The sequence below is a fragment of the Ornithorhynchus anatinus genome, chromosome 8, assembly GCF_004115215.2.
Source record: "Ornithorhynchus anatinus isolate Pmale09 chromosome 8, mOrnAna1.pri.v4, whole genome shotgun sequence".
NCBI classification, from domain to species: Eukaryota; Metazoa; Chordata; class Mammalia; order Monotremata; family Ornithorhynchidae; genus Ornithorhynchus; species Ornithorhynchus anatinus.
Window position 1 is genome coordinate 9,218,689 of NC_041735.1, and position 16,374 is coordinate 9,235,062.

The following is a 16,374-nucleotide window of genomic DNA, read 5'->3' on the forward strand; positions in this document are numbered from 1 at the left end:
GAATTTGGGCTTGTGGAGCAATTTACAAGAGTGTAAATTGGTATATTTACACTAGATGCTAAGCTCAAAGGCAGGGATCCTGTCTACTAACACTGTAGAACTCTCCCAAGCGCTTAGTACTGTGCTCTGCACAGTGAGCACCTAGCAAATATCCCTGATTGCTTACAAGCTCACCCATCAGACCTGGGTCATAGTAAGGGGAGCCTCTATCAAACAAAGCCACTTCTTCCAAAGGGGATGTTGTGCCCATGTGGTAGGAGCATAATCTAAATCCATCTATCTTTGGGATATGGGGATATTGGGAAAAGGAGGTAAAACAAACTTGAAGTTCAGCTCAGGCTAAAAATACTTACAACTAAAGATCCTCCTGAAATGTGGGTTTCACGAGACTCGTATTAATAGGAGCTACACTAGAAAGGAAGAAAAAAATCTCTCTACTAATAATTTTGTTAAAGAGATAGCATCCATCAGGAGAGTCTCTCTTACTTTCTGGGGGAAAGGCACCCAATTCTTGAAATTCCACAATGAAGGATCTGAGCAGGGAAACCATGGGGCATCACCAAGGAAGGGCATGCTAAAGGATGATGCAGACCACATCTGCATCTCTTCTGCAGATTCCCACATACAACATACCCACTGCTACCTGTGGGATATCCTGATGGGATTGAAGGGGGGACACGCACTAAAACAGAGCTATGAAGCATAGGGAGAAAATCCACAGTGTAGGGCTGACAGGAGAGTCTTATGTTAATTTTGCAAGGAAAACATGTTTTTTTTTTAAAAAAAAAATTCACATCCAGTGAATAGGTACTTTTGAACCGAAACAGTGACTGAGTATAGCTAACAGTAGTGATCAAGAGAGCATGCAAACCACCCTGATGCATCTCCCCCACCCCCCTGGAAGTATTCTAGAGGTATATTCAGTGGAGGTGAAAGGGAAATGAGAATATATTTTACTTTGAGCCATGTAAAATCACGGCATGAAGTTTAAAAAAAAATTAAAGGTTAAGAAAACACACAGCTGGAAAATAGGCAGAAAATATCAATTACCTTTAAGTTTGAACTCACGGATCAAAGATCACAGTCATTCTGTTTCATATAATGTTTTGAATCCAGCTAAGGTGTGTATCTATCAGCTCTGAAAAAGATTTGCAAAACCATTTTTGAGAAAAAAAATTTACCTTTGACCTCTGTTACTTGTGCCAAATATTAAAAGTATAATTGGCAGCTCTTTCACTAGCAGACACTCTGCCCATTCAGTGCCCAAGGCAGAATCTGATCACTGATCCATTTTCAAACCCCGACTTAGCGCCATCTTATACTTTCAAAATTCAATAATGGAAATTCATTTTTAAAAATCACTAAGGATGCGGAAATTTGCGCCAAAAGGTTAAACACAAAACCCCATTTTTGACCAGGCTTGTCAAAGATGCCAGCCCTGCCTTTGGTCATGATTTCATATCATCAGTTTCTGAAAGTTAAGTACAAGTTGTCGGTCTCTGCGAACAGCAACCAGAGTTGCATGAGTGGACCTACTTATGCAATTTTCATCTTCTACTAGGCGGAGACATGATAAAAATGGATCTTGCTCCCTTCTTTATAGTGGTATAATCATGCAGTCATGCAAATTTTTAAGCCTTTGCACACTTCCTTCCTGTTTTTCATAGACAATTCAAAGAAATTCAAAAAGTTACTGTTTTCACTTCTGCTGCAGTACCAGAGCAAGGAATATATTTTTAAAAAAACAGAAAATTTAAATGAAAAATGAATTTTCTCTTTTGAATGAATACTACACTAGATTTCCTTTCAACTCCTTTGAAAAGGGGTTTTCACAGAACACCTTATGAACATTTCTAAAGGGAGTATTGTACAGTATAAAGCCACATCTTGAAAAAAAAATGACAATATATGAGAATTCAAATTTTACCTAGTTCCAAGTGTAATATCTCACTGTAATATTTCAAGAAATGATTTCAAGTTTTTGAAAAAAAAAGTACAAAAAGCCCAACAATGTCACTATTCCTATGATATAGAAAATGTTTTGTATTGGCTGTTGAAACATGGAGTTAGTAACCAAACTCAGGGTGAAATTTGCCTCTTTTTTGTTGTAGGACTTGATTGTGTTATCTGCTATGGTGAGATTTTAATATCATTTCATTAAGAAAACATTTAAAATAGGTAAAGATGACAATACTTCCTCATTATATTTATCCTTCGTTAGAGGGAACTCACTTCCTGAAAATTCATTTGTTTCACATCTAAGAACCCAAATATTTGGAATCATTTAGCATGAATATCACCTTCCAATCAGTTGCAGCCCCAAAGCACTGAGGTATATTTAGCTCAGATATTTATTGACATTCATTCCCACACCTCTCCCCTCCCCACCCCACTCTCTTCCATTAAGTTCCTTACCGTTTTCCCATAAGCACACTGTACTGTGCTAAATTTCCTTTTGGAGCTCAAAAAGGGCTGGCTTGCTGACTGACTGATTCTTAGTATTACATAATTCTAACTACATAAAGCCCAGGCGGGATACCCATACATGACTTCTGATCATTCTCAACTGAAAGGAGCACCTTACTGAAGTGTTGGTAAATTCACAATGTTCTCCATTAACTTTGTCAGGCAGCTGTGAAGCTCAAACCTTAACCTCCCTTGTGCTCTTTTCCAGACCTTGAATCACAAGAGATGTTAGAGAAAATGGTGGGAAGATCTTTTTCATAAACAGGGCTGGGAAGCTAAAAAATTGGCAGTGCCTGATCTGAAAACATTCTGAAGTTCCAATTTCCTTTAACTGCTCCAGCAACAGAGCCTTCTAGGAAGCCACCAGCCAACTTTCTAAAGAACTTTTCCAGGCAAATTTGATTTGACTCAATCTCAAGGTGACCGGGAATCTGGTTGTCTTACAGAGAGTTGACGCAGAGTCCAAATGAGAAGTGCCAGAGGGGAACAGAGAGAGGAAGGGGTAAGGAGGAGACGAGGCAAGAGGAAAAGGGGAGACAGAAGAAAGAGAGAGGGTGAGCAAAGAGAAAGGAGGAGAAAAGGAAGGGTATGGGGGCAAAGGAAAGAAAGAGATAATACTCACCCTCTAATGCTGGTTATCTTCTACTGACATCTGCCATTACTGCAACCTAGTGAATGGCAGAAACCACGGCTCATCCAAAAGGGCCATCTGAACTAGGGCCACTTGTAGGGTGAGAGTGGAACATGACCACTCCAATTCCTCTCCAGAACCTTAAGAGATCTGGGCAGCAGAGTTAGGGATAGAGGCTTGGTTTGCAGAGTTGCTATCTGATTTCTAAGCTGGAACCAGAGTCGCCCTGCTCACAGAACTGCCCCAGTAGCTCTCCTACTTGAACCTCTTGGGGTTCAGTTTATTGACTTCTCATGTGGCCCTTTTGCCTGGGCTCAGGTATTGTAGGGCACTCGCTTTCTAACCTTCTCTCTTCCATACTTCCCATCCTCTCCTTCATACGCACAGGGAAGGAACTCTCATAGGCTGGGAGGGGGATCATCTCAGGTGGCATCAAAATGGACCAGTTTCCCTAAAGTGGGCAGTGACCCAAACCCCCAAATTTTAAGGTTGACCCGTCCAAATCGAGACATTTGGTCACCTTACTCAGATTGGGTATCAGAAAAAGGGGTGGGGGGGCTATGGAGGAAGTGGGGAGGGGGTGGGGCACAGGCTCTGATGAAAATGGACTCAATGTGTGGAGCATATATACAAGAACAGTAGCTTTTTATCTGGGATGACGACAAAGCATTTTAGAATAAAGCACAGCAGCCAGGAAGATACTGTAAGGGTTTTAAAAGATATTGCCCATCTGAAGCAGGATTGTTTCAAGCCCTGGGGAAAACCAATGTTTATGGAAATATGTCAGTGCCCTTCCTGTGGGTAGATGTTATTCATCTGAAACAGCCCCTAAGGCCAAGTTATCTCGTTAACACTGAGATACAGATTTGTAAAACAAAAATCATCGAAAAATGTAGGAAGCTTTTTTGATCGACTGCATTAAATATCTTAATGCCTCATAAATCTCCCTAGCTATCACTTCCAGAACAAGAAAAATCCACAACAAAGGGAAAAGTCAAACATGATAAATGTTAGTGAGAGAGGCTGTGGATAGAGATTAGAGCCAGGCCTGGGATCCCTGGCTCCTGGGTTCTATTCATGGTAATTGACTCACTGGACCTATCAGCATGAGAAAAAAAACCCCAAAACTCAAATGTTAACTGGTTCTGCATGTTGTGTAATGGCACAAACTTAAGGCGCTTCCCTGTCAAGGTAATGAGAAGGGGCTTGGCAATTAGAGTCTTGGAGGAGCAAATGAGCACACTATGGCTTAGAAACCTAGGTTCAACTGAAGGAGGCGATATTTTTGCTACGAGATTACTTCCACGTTCAAGGTTCTGATTGGCTCAGTTGACCAAAAGTTAAGCCCAAGGACAGTGGTGGTGCTGCATTTCTTTATTTGCCACAACCAGTCTCAACCCACCAGCCTGTTTGGATAAATGGGGCTCCCTGAAGCTCTTCAAGGTCATTAGATGGGTCCCCAAATCAAGTTCTACCATTCCGGTTGACTGAAAGTTCCAGAGTACTCTAGTAAGAGAAACTCTTGGTTTCTTGACTGGAGATCAAGAAAATGCAATCTAGGCGGATAGCTTTAAGTCCAAATGTAAACAAGCAGAAGAAATTCAAATCAGTGCTACTGTTCCAAATGTCAAAACAGCAAGAATGTCCTCATCTGTAGACTGTAAGCACGTTGTGGGAGGGAATGTGCCTGTTTATTGTTGTACTGTACTCTCCCAAATGCTTAATACAGGGCTCCGCAGACGGTAAGCGCTCAATGAATACGATCGAATGTGAAAATGGGAGCCACAGTCGGAAAGTCGAAAAGCCTGAAAATGGTCTGGCAGTCTGGCCTAGGAAAGCCCATCAGGACTCCTCTGAGATGCCTGGGTGTTGCCGTTTCAGCGCACTTGAAAAATCGAGTCCAGGAAACCGGCCCTACCTTCTCAGGAATTTGTCAGTGAACTGGTTAAGAAAACAGAGGGTGTTAATAGGGGGGAAATGCCCTGGCCATCTAAAATGGTTTTCCTCCCAACTACTAGTTTGGCCTACCCCGCTTTGGAACGGCTCTTGTGAGGTTGGCCCACGGCAATAGGTTCGCCCCTGGTGGAAATGAGGCAGGCCAAAATGATATTTTCAAAGGAAAATGTCTCTGTCCAAAGCATATTTGCTTTTTATAGGTGGATAATTATTTCTCCAGGTTTTGTCCACTTATTAGTATTATTCCAATACCTTCCTGGGGAGTCTCTTGGTTGCTTTGAAGTCATCTGATAAGAAGCACCATCCACAATTAGGGTGACTAGAAATCAATCAATCAATGATATTTCTTGAGTGCTTACTCTGTGCAGAGCACTGTACTAAGCATTTGGGAAAATACAATATGAGTTCATAATCTAGAGGACAGAAAGAGAAAATTCTCGTCTCTAGACTCTAAGCTCGTTGTGAGCAAGGAATGTGTCTGTTTATCATTATATTGCACTCTCCCAAGTGCTTAGTACAGTGCTTTGCACACAGTAAGCACTCAATAAAGAAGAGTGAATGAAGGAATGAAAAAGTCATTCGTATCCAAAGATAGCATCTTTCTCTGAGTAATGCTAGGGGGAATATTTGCAAGAAGGTAATATATAAGTGATTTATTTCCATTCAACTAATCAGAATAAGTCCTGCAGCAAAAATGGCTTCTTGATGTAAGTCTGCATTTGGTGTCCATAGCCTAACCTGCAGCTTCTAAAAATTGCACTTTACGTGGCTTATTCTTGCTTCTTACCCAAATAGTAAATCAGTAATAAGTCACCCTGGAGCCTGGGACTATTTAGTAAAGTCATTACATTTTTAAGTGATCAGAGCACTTTCCTCCCAGTTAACACTCAATGTTTTCTTAACTGATTAACTGACTTCAATTCCTGGGAAGAGAAGCTCAGTTTTCTGGCCTGGATTTGCAAATGCTCTGAAATTACACAAGGTGAGGACAAAAACGTTTTAGTTAGATTTTAAGTAATGGCAACAACAGAAAAGGAATGAAATGCCACCTCCCCGTGGCTTCAGAAGGATCCATTCAAAATTACTTCAAATAGTTTTCAGACTCAGTTTCCTTTCATGCCACTTCTAAGTATGTTCACCAACCTCAAACGGGGAGGCCTATGTTAGTGTTTAACAAGTGGCCTACCCATCTAGCACGCCCCACCTCTGCTCTGCACAGTAGTGGCTTCTGCTAGGCATTGCTCTCTCTCCACCTCCTGAGGAACTGCCTAAAAAAGTTTACTGATTTGCATACAGTCTCAGTTCTGAAGCCCAACTTCCTGCTCAACCTTTGGGCTTGGCTCTTTTATCGTTCTTTTCTCATCAAGAGATTCAAAGATAGACTCATACATACACGGGAGAGCCAAAGGAAGAATTTGAGTCAACTAACAGGTAAGAAAGTGTTGGGGTGAGACACATTTTTTGCTTCCCGACACTGGTAAGCTGCATTCAGAGAAACATCATGAATATCACTGGATGGGTTGCCAGTCACTTGTGAAGTTGTACCACTCCAATTCACTGAAAATTCCACAGAGCCCCAGGACGAGAAACTCTCAGTTTCTGGACTGGCGATCAAAAAAATGCAATCTAGCTGGTAAGCTATAAGTCCAAACATAAACAAGCAGAAGAAATTAAAATCTATGCTGCTGTTCTAAATGTCCAAAGAGCATGAATGTCCTCATCCTTCTGTAAACTGTAAGGTCATGTGGGCAGGGAATGTTTCTGTTATACTGTTGTGTAGTACTCTCCCAAGCACTTAGTACAGAGCTCTGCACAGAGTAAGTGCTCAATAAATACAAATTGATTATTTGCACTTGTTATGGCTTGCTCATGCAAACTTGGGTTTCGAATGGCAGGATACACATCTTCATTATGTGCTTGGACTGGAACACTGTTGAGGATTTAGGGACCTCTCGTCCAACAGTGCAAGTCTGTTTGGATGTGAGAAACTGTGGTGTCAGAAGAAATGGTTTAGATGCACGTGTCTCAGATGCTGTGAGTTTGCCACTTCCATGTTTTACAGAATTGGGTTTATATGTTTTCTTTTAAAGACACTGGTGTAGGAATCAACTGATCGTTTTTGTACATATGATAGAAAACTGAGGCAACTATTTGTGTCTCCAGAATATAAATTATGCAATCGGTCGCACCATTTATGAACTGGCATCCAAGTTGTTACCACTTAATGACTGGACATTATTAATATTTTGTTCATATAGTAGAGTTAAGACGATTTGAGGCAGGTGGAGGGAGATAAAAATGTGCAGAGTTTTGGAACCCTTAAAAGTGGATAATGGCAACAGACACTTAACTGCAACCTTGTCTAATTAGGAATTAGCTGTCCTCAGGACATTTGGGGGATACACTTCACTAGCTTTATAATGTAATGTCAAAGAAATGGGGTTATCTTGATGGTCTCATAGAGTATATATGAATGAGACAGGACTTTATTGGAGTTCAATTTTAGTTTAAAAGATGATGAAAGTAGATTACGCCCACATGGGCAAATTATCCAGATAATTTCAAGTTGTTTTATATTCTAAATTACAGAGAAGATTTAAACCATATCTATGTTTTAGAGCTCAAATATCGAGATAGCTGTATGTGCAGATCCATGCTAAGTGAAATACTGCAAAGGTAATATTGCTTTCCCTGCCCGAACCCTACACGCCCTTGTGCAAATAAGAAAATATCTTTTCAGGCCATACTAGCTACGTAGTTCAACAATGCCATGTTTATATTAATGGAATGAGCAAGCAAGATTACTTGAAAGGATATTATAAATGCATCTTTTCATCATGTGAAAAAAACAAAAACAGCTTGAGCCTCAGCTATTAAATCATTAAACAAGGTTGGCTGGACAATATTTAAATCTGCTTTTTTATATTCAACCCAGCAGAAGTTCATTTTGCTACATACAGTTAAAGCTTCACCTCGTCTATCAAGCAGCAAGCAAGATTATGGTAACCACAATGCCTCTAAAATAGCAACTAAAATAGCAACACCAGGCAGAAAAGCACTCCAAACAAACCACAGTGTGCTGCTCACTTGTCATTCTGCAATTTCATCATGTGTCTTGTTTAAACTCTCTGCTATGAGGTGAGAGAAGCCCCAAATTGGGCATTTTAAAATCAAATTATAAAATGGCAAGAGAAAGGGGCACGTTTTGTTGGAACTGATTTTGACCTAGGATAGAAGTGTAACAGGCATCCTGCTGATGACTGAGGACAACATGCCTGCTGCGTGACTTCGGGCAAGTCACTTTGCTTCTCTGTGTCTCAGTTACCTCATCTGTAAAATGGGGAGTAAGACCGTGAGCCCATGTGGGACAGGGACTGTGTCCAACCTGATTGGCTTGTATCTACCCCAGCACTTAGAACAGTGCCTGGCACAAAATAAGCGCTTAACAAATACCATTAAAAAACCTTAAAATTCATAAGTGCTGCTCCCTTCTGTCACAAAAGAAATCATTAGCATAAATACGTTCTTAACGATGAGCCGATCTTCCTGTTTCAGCCATTTTATGCTGGATGAGAGTCAGGAAACGTATGCTTTGCCATGGCTCCCCAATCACATTTCTATCATTTCTACTCACAGGAATGACTCCCAAAAGATGGGCCAGGGAAAGTTAGCTCCTGGAAGAACTCCAATAAGGAATATGTAGTACTTTTCAGAGATTCCTAAAGACTTGGTTGCTATCAGAGTAAAGAATGCACGAGGAAAGGGTTGGGAGAGATATCGATATTATTGTGGTCCTCGGCCATGCTTCCAGAATGGAGAACATGAATGCCAAAGCAATCGGACAAGAGAATTCATCTTACTGAACCCAGAGACTTTTTCAGCATGAAAGAGTTTGCAGATAGATTGGCATAAATCTCAGTGAGTACATTTATCTAGCACGCACTACCTCAAGGGCAGAGTACACGCACAACTTTTGCACTATAGATTGTATTTAGGGGCCTTCTGAGGGAAGAGATTGACAGAAAGATAAACCAGTATAGAAATATGACAGTTGGATTTCTGCTAAACAACCTCGCAGCTTAAGGTAACAAGTAGAGGGAGGGGCTGGCTGCCGTCTTACTCTTTTGGGTGGAGATTTGTGAGGCCCCCAAACCCTGTGAGTTAAAGCGTCACTATAATTAGCACACATCTTCATGTCGAATAGCTTTAAATTCTCTTTCATGCATCTCATGCGCACCCCAAAAATTTCTGCCTTCCAAAGCCAGGGCCAGACACACCCTTCAAAACCCCGAGACACACTCGCATAAACAAATTATCCGTGCACTATTTCCAAATTTCCAACCACCCCATTTCCTAGGTCACAGCACCCTACAACCGATTTCTTCTCTCACCAATGAGCAGGGTTGCATTTGGCCTGAAAATAATCTAAGCTGCCTTTCAATTAAATGACATTCAGGAAAACCAAGCCCCATTTTGCTGGAAACATCAAAACATAAAACTGTAAGCCATCCACGCTGGATCAGACTGAAATTCCATCCAATGAATCAATTAATGGCATTTATTGACCACTTGAGAGAGTAGTCAGGTACATTTATTAAGTGCTTAATGTGTGCAGAGCACCTTACTAAGTGCTTAGGAAAGTAAAAGTAGACACAATCCCTGTGTCAAGGAGCTGAAAGCCTAGTCCATCTCCATCTCTGCCTTTAGCAACAAAGGTACTTTGCAGATGCTGCTCTTTTGGATATCCATCCTCCTGGCTCAGCATACACACCCCTCCAGGAAATTTTTTGAAGACCAAGATTTCTCTAAGTACATTGTTTACCCCCATTTTAGTTTGTGAGCTCCTCAAAGGCAAGGACTGTATAGGTGCATTTTCTTTGAATTGTTTTCCAATGCTCAGTATGGTGCTAAAATATTAAATAAAAAACTGTGGTGATAAACCTTCTAAACACTTAACTTTTACTTCCAGCTTAACTGTTCTAATAATGCTAATTTTCTCTCCAATAACCTCCCATCCATTTAGCATCCGTGAGTCTCTTAAGCCTTCTTGAACTTAATGATATTTTGCCCTGCTCGACTTTGTTGTAACAAGTCCTAAATGCTCATCATTAGCTTTGGGAAGAAAAAAAAATCCATAACATCTGGGAAACACTCAGGTTTCAAAATGGGCAAACTAGCCTCCTTTCTTGGTGAGAATCGGGTCCGATCCAATCAATCCATCAATCGCATTTATTGAGCGCTTACTGTGTGCAGAGCACTGTACTAAGTACTTGGCAAACTGCCAATATAACAGAGTCGGTAGGCACATTCCTGCCCACAAAGAGCTTACACTCTAGAGGGGGAAACAGGCCTTAATATAAATAAATTACAGATATGTACATAAGTGCTGTGGGACTGAGGGACAGGTGAAAAAAGGAAGCAAATTCAAGTGTGAGGGCGACACAGTAGGGAATGGGATAAGAGGAAATGAGGGCTCAGTCAGGGAAGGCCTCTTGGAAGTGATGTACCTTCCATAAGGTTTTGAAGGTGGGGAGAATAACTGTTTGATATGAAGAAGGAGGTCCCTTGGCTGACGAGGGCGATGACTCTTCTGCCACTGATGATGAGCCTCAAGTCACCAAAACTCTGGGGTCAAGAACCTGCACAAGCTATTACGGTGTAAGTGTTCCGTGCAATGCTCCTCAAATTCTCTTAGTTCATCAATCACGTTCCCTTTGGGGCAATGAATTCAAGAAGCCAGCAGGTGGGCTTGGGAGTGGAGCTCATTGTGGTCAGAGACCGTGTCACCCAACACTGTGGTACCGAACTCTCCCAAGTGCTTCGTAAGCACACAGTAAGTGCTCAATAAATACCACCGATTGACTGGAGGGGATACAGCACATTGCCAAGTGCACAAAACCCCAAGTGACCGCCCCAAAATGCTGATGCAGCTGGCGGTCGCCAGGGTAACCACTTTGGTAGCTGCCGCGGTCCTCGCCGCACATGCTAGCCGCCTATATTCATTATTCCCACTGAGCCTGTCCACCTCGACAGACTGCCTTGGTGGCTCTTTGGTCAGACACGTTCACCACTCCCGGTACAGCCCAAGGGGGCACTTTCACTGACATGGAGGCTTGGATATGTTAAATTCATCATCTATGATTCTCACACTCTACCTAGCAGGACTCCCTTCATGCTGCTGCCTCCGGATGCATTCAGTACCCTTGTTCTGCTAAATGTCACTACATTTCACCAAACACAGATGAAAAATGAAAGGCTGCAGGAAACCGGCAGAGGAACTGTACTTGCATAAAATCTAGCAGAGGTCTCAGCCATTTTACCAGCAAGGAGTCTGAGGTTACAAGAAAAAGTACACTTAACATCCCAGATGGCCAACAACTTTCAGGATGAGTAAATATCAGTAGTTGCAAAGCTTCTGCATGAGGTAAAGGTGCTAATTGACAGAGTGAGTCAGATTCGGACCAAAATAATAATAATAGTCACATTTACCAAGGGTTTACTATGCAGCAATGTGCTAAGCATTGAGGTAGATACAGGATAATCGGACTGGGCACAGTCCCTGTCCTCTGTGGAGATCCCATTTCAAAGGAGAAGGAGAAGAGGTATTTTAATGTTGGGGACGGTGTGAAATCCAGACTTAGAAGATGGACTTTTCTCTCCCCGAAGTGACAGAGCTGAAAGAAGACTTAGCTAAATGATGGTACCACTCTGATATCTAATTCAAATTATTTTTTCAACAGAGGGTCTGGCCCCTATTATTCAGAGAGCTACCCCTTTCTCCTCCCCTCCGCTGCGGGAGTCACATTTGCCCCAGGGTCACTTAGATCGGATGGGTTCAGTGGAAGTTCCACTTCCCTACTCCCTGCCCTAAAAGCCTCAGCAGCTGTCCTTCCAGAAGAGCTGAGTCCAAGGCATGATGCCAATCTGGGAATCCTGCCACTGTCCCCAGTGTGGCTCCACTCTATAGAAAGGCCTCAGCTGTCTCTGTCTCTCTGTCTCTCAAAACTCAGGGACTCTTTGCAGAGAGGTAGCTGCAGAACTAAAGGGAAATCACAGTTATGAGTTGCAGTTTGGCACTGGGTGTGGCCTCAGTGAGGTAAAAACTCTCTGACTGTAGGAATAATAATAGTAATAATGATAAAAATAGTATTTGTTAAGCGCTTACTTTGTGCCAAGCACTATACTAAGCACTGGGGAAGATATAAGATAATCAGGTCCCATATGGGGTTCAGAGTCTAAGTAGGAGGGAGCAAGGGTATTGAATCCCCATTTTGCAGATGAGGGAACTGAGGCCCAGAGAAGTTAAGTGACTTGCCTAAGGTCACACAGCAGACGAGTAGTGGAGCTGGGATTAGAACCCGGGTCCTCCAACTCCCAAGCCCATGCCCTTTCCATTAGGCCCCACTGCTTAACTTCATCCTACTTAGTAGGCTTCACATATCGCATTTCAGCATCCGAGAGCAATAACGTGCGGCGGTCTCTATGGGCTTTTAAAAGTCCCAGCTGGCGGTAAGGCAAGAAGCCTAAGCAGTAACCCACAGCTTCCCTTGCTGGTCAAACATTGTGGTCTTGCTCCAAGTGGCTAGTTCCAACCCAACATCAGTAACTCTCACCAAATTCGGTGGAGTATTTTCATGTGAAACACTAACAACATCGCCTGAATACAACCAGAAACTTAGTCCAAAGAGTCACACCTTTGGAATATCATCTCGATGAGGAAGTGGGAAGTGCCAAGAGACCAGGGTTCTAGTCCCATCTCTGCCCCTGGTCTACTGTCTGACCTAGGACAAGTCGCATAACCTCTCTGGGCCTCAGTTTCCTTAATTTTAAAATGAGGAGAATAATACCTATCTCAAAGCACTTTGGAAATATAAAAGCACCGTGTGTAAAAAGGTATTATTTTATCAAAGAAATGTGCTCAAAGCAATTTCTCCCCTAGCCTGGTAGATCTGGTGTTCCACAGTGGGCCTCTGACTGAAAAGGATGTAGTTCTACCTAACTACTTCTATCAAGGTCACAGCCTATGAAGGACTGGCCCTCCGAGAGCAAGAGAGCTGTTCCCCAATGGGTTGGCTTTGTTTCTCCATAGAGGTTTGTGGCAAGCAACACTAGCTCTGGGGAAGAAAAGGATAAGACAGAGCACCTGAACTGGGGAGCCAGTATCATATTTTTAAAGGCAAACAGTTCAGGAATTCCCTAGAAGATGAAGGATTTGTTGCATCGTGACCCAGGACCATAACTGGACAAACGATACCATGGCCAAAGGATGTACCCTGGGGCATCAAACCTGCTCTGTGTATGGCTGTGCTATGGGATTTGGGATAGAGGCACAAAAATCCATGATTCTCCAAGGTTAGCTGATGGCTCTCCTGCTTGTTTGTTTTGGCAGTATCTCACTGGAGAAGAGGAAAAAATTTTAAATCACCCAAGACCACTAGAAATTTGAACCTGTTTTTCCTAGATTTGTGGGATCCCAAGGTCTTGGCTGTAGAAGCAACTAGTCCCAAGGAATTTGGTAGCAGCTGGATGCAGACTCCAGTGGTGCTCCACAAAACATACACATTTGTGACTCTGTGCAGCCAAAAGAAGCTGACAGTTGTAGCATCTGGACTTAAATGACCTGTCTTTTTTTTTTTATTACTGAGACCAGTGGCAAGGAAGTAGAGAAATCAAAGGCATGACACACAGATTCATGTTCCTACAACAAAAATGGCTGTCACTGTCAATATGAAATTTGGGTGCCATTTTGATAACTTCAGTACCAACTCCACACACCTCCACAAAACACCAATGGTCCTAGGCAAAAGTGCCCCTCAGCCTGTGCTAAGGAAGAGTCAATTCCAGAGGGAAATGATAATATAAACCTCACAATTTTAAATCACTACAAGATACAACCCCAAGACAATTCAATGCCCATGTCGTGCTGGATTAGGAAACTTGTGAACCAGGAAGAGTAGCCAAAACCTGGGTTAAAACATGAGGTCACTTCAGTCAGATTCCACCAGTGGGCTTCCCATAGCTCTCAGCATTTGTGAACTAGAATATACCACTCAAATACCTACAGTACAGTGGCCTACACCCGTAGACATTGAATAAATACTGCTGACACTGCATCCTACTCATTCGGATAAGTAGAAACTGGAATCAGGTGCTGGCAGATTGAGACACCTGGAGCAAATTATTTAATTTTCAAAGCTACTGCTGCTTCTTAACTGGCAGCATCAATCAGTAACCTCTCGTCTTTACTTTCTAGCCCCTCAGGCTACGCGGCCTTAGAGAGCGCTGAATCGTGAGAGTGAATTTGCCAGGCCGTGTCAAGCCATCTGCAACCAGCTGTTGCTCTGAGTACAGGGCTCTGCACACAGTAATGCTTGATAACTACCATCAGTTGATTGAAGAAGACAGTGAGGTGCCGGGATGCTTTTATTCTTGAACTTTTCTGATGAACTCGGGTTCGCTGGTGGTCCGCCGTGAGGCAAGATACCCCCTGTCCCCACCCTAGCCCTCATTTCCTTTTCTCCCACTCCCTTCTGTGTCTCCCTTGCACTTTGATTTGCACCCAAGTGCTGTTGAGCTGAGGGTGGGGTGAATATCAAGTGCTTACAGGGTACAGTAAGAATGTTTAGAATTTGCATGTAGTACTCTCTGTGCCTTTAACCAAATGCATTTTATTTAAATGTTTCATAGTGCTCCATCCCCAGTAATCTACAAAGAACTTTCAGATCCCCAATCATGAGTAAAGAACCACTGTTATCTCCTCTTATAAATAAATGGACGAACTCAATAAAGTGGAGGGATTTGCATTGTGCATGAATGTGTAATTATGAATCAGGCAAATGTAAGCAGGATTAGGAAAGCAATCCAGGAATTGGTGCTCAAGTGTAAAAAAAAAAAACCCCAAAACAGGCAACTCCAAAATGGGCCAGTCAGTCAATCAATCAATGGTATTTATTGAGTACTTACTCTGTGCAGAGCACTGTATTAAGCACTTGGGAGAGTACGATACAACAGAGTTGGTAGGTACTTTTCCTGCCCACAGTGAGCTTACAGTTTAGAGTCTAGGTCCTCTGACACAACTAGATACTGACTGGAAACCAGTGGTCCATTAAGCCTTGAAGTCTCCAAGTATAAAATTTGAAGAAGCTGGATGGTGGCACCGAATACTACTACTACTAATAATAATGTTGGTATTTGTTAAGCACTTACTATGTGCCGAGCACTGTTCTAAGCACTGGGGTAGATACAGGGTAATCAGGTTGTCCCACGTGGAGCTCACAGTCTTAATCCCCCTTTCACAGATGAGGTAACTGAGGCACCGAGAAGTTAAGTGACTTGCCCAAACTCACACAGCTGACAGGTGGCAGAGACTGGATTAGAACCTGTGACCTCTGACTCATTCATTCATTCAATAGTATTTATTGAGTGCTTACTATGTGCAGAGCACTGTACTAAGTGCTTGGAATGAACAAGTCGGCAACAGATAGAGACAGTCCCTGCCGTTTGACGGGCTTACAGACTAATCGGGAGAGACAGACAGACAAGAACAATGGCAATAAATAGAGTCAAGGGGAAGAACATCTCGTAAAAACAATGGCAACTAAATAGAATCAAGGCGATGTACAATTCATTAACAAAATAAATAGGGTAATGAAAATATATACAGTTGAGCAGACGAGTACAGTGCTGAGGGACTCCTAAACCCATGCTCTTTCCACTGAGCCACGCTGGTGGCATTTATTTTGTATTATAATTATTCATTCATTCAATTGTATTTGAGCGCTTCCTGTGTGCAGAGCACTGTACTAAGTGCTTGGAAAGTACAATTCAGCCTACACCAGGCTATTATTATTATGGCATTTGTTAAGCGCTTACTATGTTGCCAGGCACTGTACTAAGCACTGGGGTGGGTACAAGCCTATTGGGTTGGAAAGAATCCCTATCCCACGTGGTGTTCTCAGTTTCAATCCCCATTTTTACAGATGAGGGAACTGAGGCACAAAGAAATGAAGTGACTTGTCCAAGGTCACACAGCAGAGTCGGGATTAGAACTCTCTCCACTAAGCCATACTGCTTCTCATTTTACTGTGTGCTTAACTACTAAAGACTGGGGTAGATATAAGATAATTATATCAGACAGTTTCAGTCTCTCAGGTGTCATAGTTGAAGGAGAACTGGTATTTTATCCCCATTTTGCAGACAAGGAAACTGAGGAACAGAAAAGACAAGTGACATGTCCAAAATCACACAGTGATCAATGGCAAGTGATTGGAGCAAGGAATGGAACTCAGGTCTCCTGAGTCTTTCCACTATGCTACGCATAT

At 42.4% G+C, this 16,374-nt stretch overlaps 1 protein-coding gene across 8 annotated transcripts in view; it reads right to left on the reverse strand.

The window, feature by feature from the left end:
- The window catches only part of NFATC2 (nuclear factor of activated T cells 2), a 142,733-nt gene that overhangs the window by 12,440 nt on the left and 113,919 nt on the right, over nt 1-16,374 (reverse strand). For 2 of the 8 annotated variants that reach the window (XM_029070328.2, XM_029070327.2), the window contains exon 10: nt 1,051-1,138. The exons of the other annotated variants lie outside the window; for them this stretch is intronic. In XM_029070328.2, coding sequence (XP_028926161.1) covers nt 1,095-1,138 — 44 coding nt within the window. In that variant the 3' untranslated portion in view covers nt 1,051-1,094. The remainder of the gene's footprint in view (nt 1-1,050; nt 1,139-16,374) is intronic. 8 annotated transcript variants of the gene reach the window in all.